Here is a 2,384-nt window from a genome sequence, read left to right as displayed (position 1 = left end):
AAATTTGTATACGCAAATTAAATCTTGCCATGGAGGAATGTAGTGGCGGACAAAAAACAAGACAGGAAAACAAACAGAAAAGGCTATACGGCCAGACGGGAAAAATCATGTGTGTATGAACGCTGTGAGGCACGAACTTGAAAGTAGGGACGAAGTGAGTTCGCGTGTTTGCTCGGCGATAGCCAAGGAAGAAAAGGATTATTGACCGGAAGCATGTGACCATGCCGGTGTAAGGGGAAGAGAGAGAGTGGTAGAGGGAGAAACAAAGGGAGGAAGTAGAAGAATAGGTGAGCAACGAGAGGAAAAGAGAGGAAGTACGAGGGGGAAAATAGAGATACGTAGTAGTAACAGAGGAAGAACGAGAGGGGTAAAGCGAGATACGTAGTAGTAAAGAGGAAGAACGAGAGGGGGAAAAAAAGATAAATGATGAGTTTGTAAATTTATTCCGCCTGAGACAAACAGTTATTTTAGTATTCGTACAAAATGAAAGTGAAAGCAAGTGTAAATCTTACCCTGAGAAACAAAAGAGACATTTTTCGTTTTCTTACCAGTTTCTCCAACACATTCATGCAACCCTTTCCTGCCATTTAAGGGTTAACATCCTTGTCTGTACACTTACATCTAAATTATTGATTACTATTTATTGCTGATTCAGGTACAAGCTGGCAGAGAATATTTGAGATGACCAAAGATTCATTTACAAGGAGTCTTATTTATTTGTACTGTGACAGATTTCCTATGGCAGAGGTAATGAATTTTTGAAATTTAAAAGTTTCCTGCATTTAATAAACAATCTTTTGAAGTCTTTGATTTTTACCTTTTTCTGTTGTTGCTAAAATTTCCTTTCATTGTTTTTGAAGAGACTATTCTGCTACTTTCAGTTTATTCTTTGTTGATATTTCTTCTTCTTCTACTTCTTCTCCTCCTCCTCCTCCTGATTTCTGTAGTCTTTTTCTCCTGCACTCAAAGTCTCGCTCTTTCCCTCACCCCCACTGTCTTCTCCATCTCCTTCTCGCCCTCCTACTCCCTCCTTATATCACATCCTAGTCTCCTTTCTCTTCCTACAACTCTGTCCTCCTTCACCCTCTCATATTCGTCACTGATCCAAGTTTACGTTCTACTTCCAGAAGGAATTTCGGTTGAAAATAGGATCTAATCATTATTTGACTTTTAATGGAACGGGGACGAATTCTACATCGTGGCTCCAGAAAGATAAAATCATTTTTAATACACATCCGGCTTGGATACCACGGAAATTTACTTTCAATAAGAAGTATAAACAAATTCCTTATTCATAATTAACATCTTCAACTAATTGTTCCATGAGTAGTTCTTTGGAACACTTTCACCGTGCATATATAAAAGCAAAGTTTACAGATTTACTTTATATCCCATTGCGCAATGGCCCAGTGGTTAGGGCAGCGGACTCGCGGTCATAGGATCGTGGTTTCGATTCCCAGACCGAGCGTTGGGAGTGTTTATTGAACGAAAACACCTAAAGCTCCACGAGGCTCCGGCAGGGGATGGTGGCGAACTCATTGATTTAATGAAACAGAACTGATTATTGTAAATACAGTCGTAAATGTTTTCTTTATGATTAAGTTTATTAAATTTATTAATTGTAATATATTAGTTTCAGTTACCCGTTCTTTTCCATCGAGTATGATAACAACTGGAGCTTAGAAGCCAAAAGAAGAAGTGGAAATGTCGAAAAGTACGATATTCCTTGCAAAAATCCATCCGGTAGTGAGTAAAACATATCTTCTAAACTTAAATGCAAGTGATTATATAATTCTGTGTGTGTGTGTGAATGCGCACGAGCATCGGTTGTTTTCAAAAAGCATTGTCTCATACATATAAATTTAAAGTGATTTCAAATTCTCAGTCGCAGAACAATGCTAATAATATAGCCTGAACAGGATAAACTATCCCTATTTTGCAGAGAAAAGTGTAGGTGGCTAGCTGTGGACTCGAACTCACATCCCCGTAATTAAATGTCACAATGCTTTGACCGATTAAGCTAAACTACGAATTTATACATATAAATATTTTAAATATTTTCAAATCCAAAACAATGCAAGTAATTAAAAAAATCAATAATACAGGTCGATGGTTTATACTCTTACCTAGTATTTCGATATTTCGTGGCTAGGAATCCTTCTTCGGGAAATTTATGAAGAAAAGTTGCTGATACCCACTTTCGCTGTTCTCTTGCGTGTGGCTATGAAAGGTTGTTTTGTGTTATCCAATCAGCTGCGTGCAATTCAGATGAGCCCACCCCACTACACATAGGGGTTTCGAGATTTGTTGATCGACAAACAAGTAACGAACGCTAGTTTTTTTTTTCTTCTCTCATTGATACACTCAAGTACCAAGTAAGGCGG

At 38.0% G+C, this 2,384-nt stretch overlaps 1 protein-coding gene across 1 annotated transcript in view; it reads left to right on the top strand.

Annotated features, from left to right (window-relative positions):
- Positions 1-2,384, top strand: part of LOC106880400 (uncharacterized) — a 4,563-nt gene that overhangs the window by 1,218 nt on the left and 961 nt on the right. The window contains exons 2-4 of the mRNA XM_014930317.1: positions 656-747; positions 1,128-1,273; positions 1,634-1,746. Coding sequence (XP_014785803.1) covers positions 656-747; positions 1,128-1,273; positions 1,634-1,746 — 351 coding nt within the window. The remainder of the gene's footprint in view (positions 1-655; positions 748-1,127; positions 1,274-1,633; positions 1,747-2,384) is intronic.

Source organism: Octopus bimaculoides, unplaced genomic scaffold, assembly GCF_001194135.2.
Source record: "Octopus bimaculoides isolate UCB-OBI-ISO-001 unplaced genomic scaffold, ASM119413v2 Scaffold_120956, whole genome shotgun sequence".
Taxonomy (NCBI): domain Eukaryota; kingdom Metazoa; phylum Mollusca; class Cephalopoda; order Octopoda; family Octopodidae; genus Octopus; species Octopus bimaculoides.
Note: the sequence above shows the minus strand (reverse complement) of the source record. Positions and strands in the feature narration are given on the sequence as shown.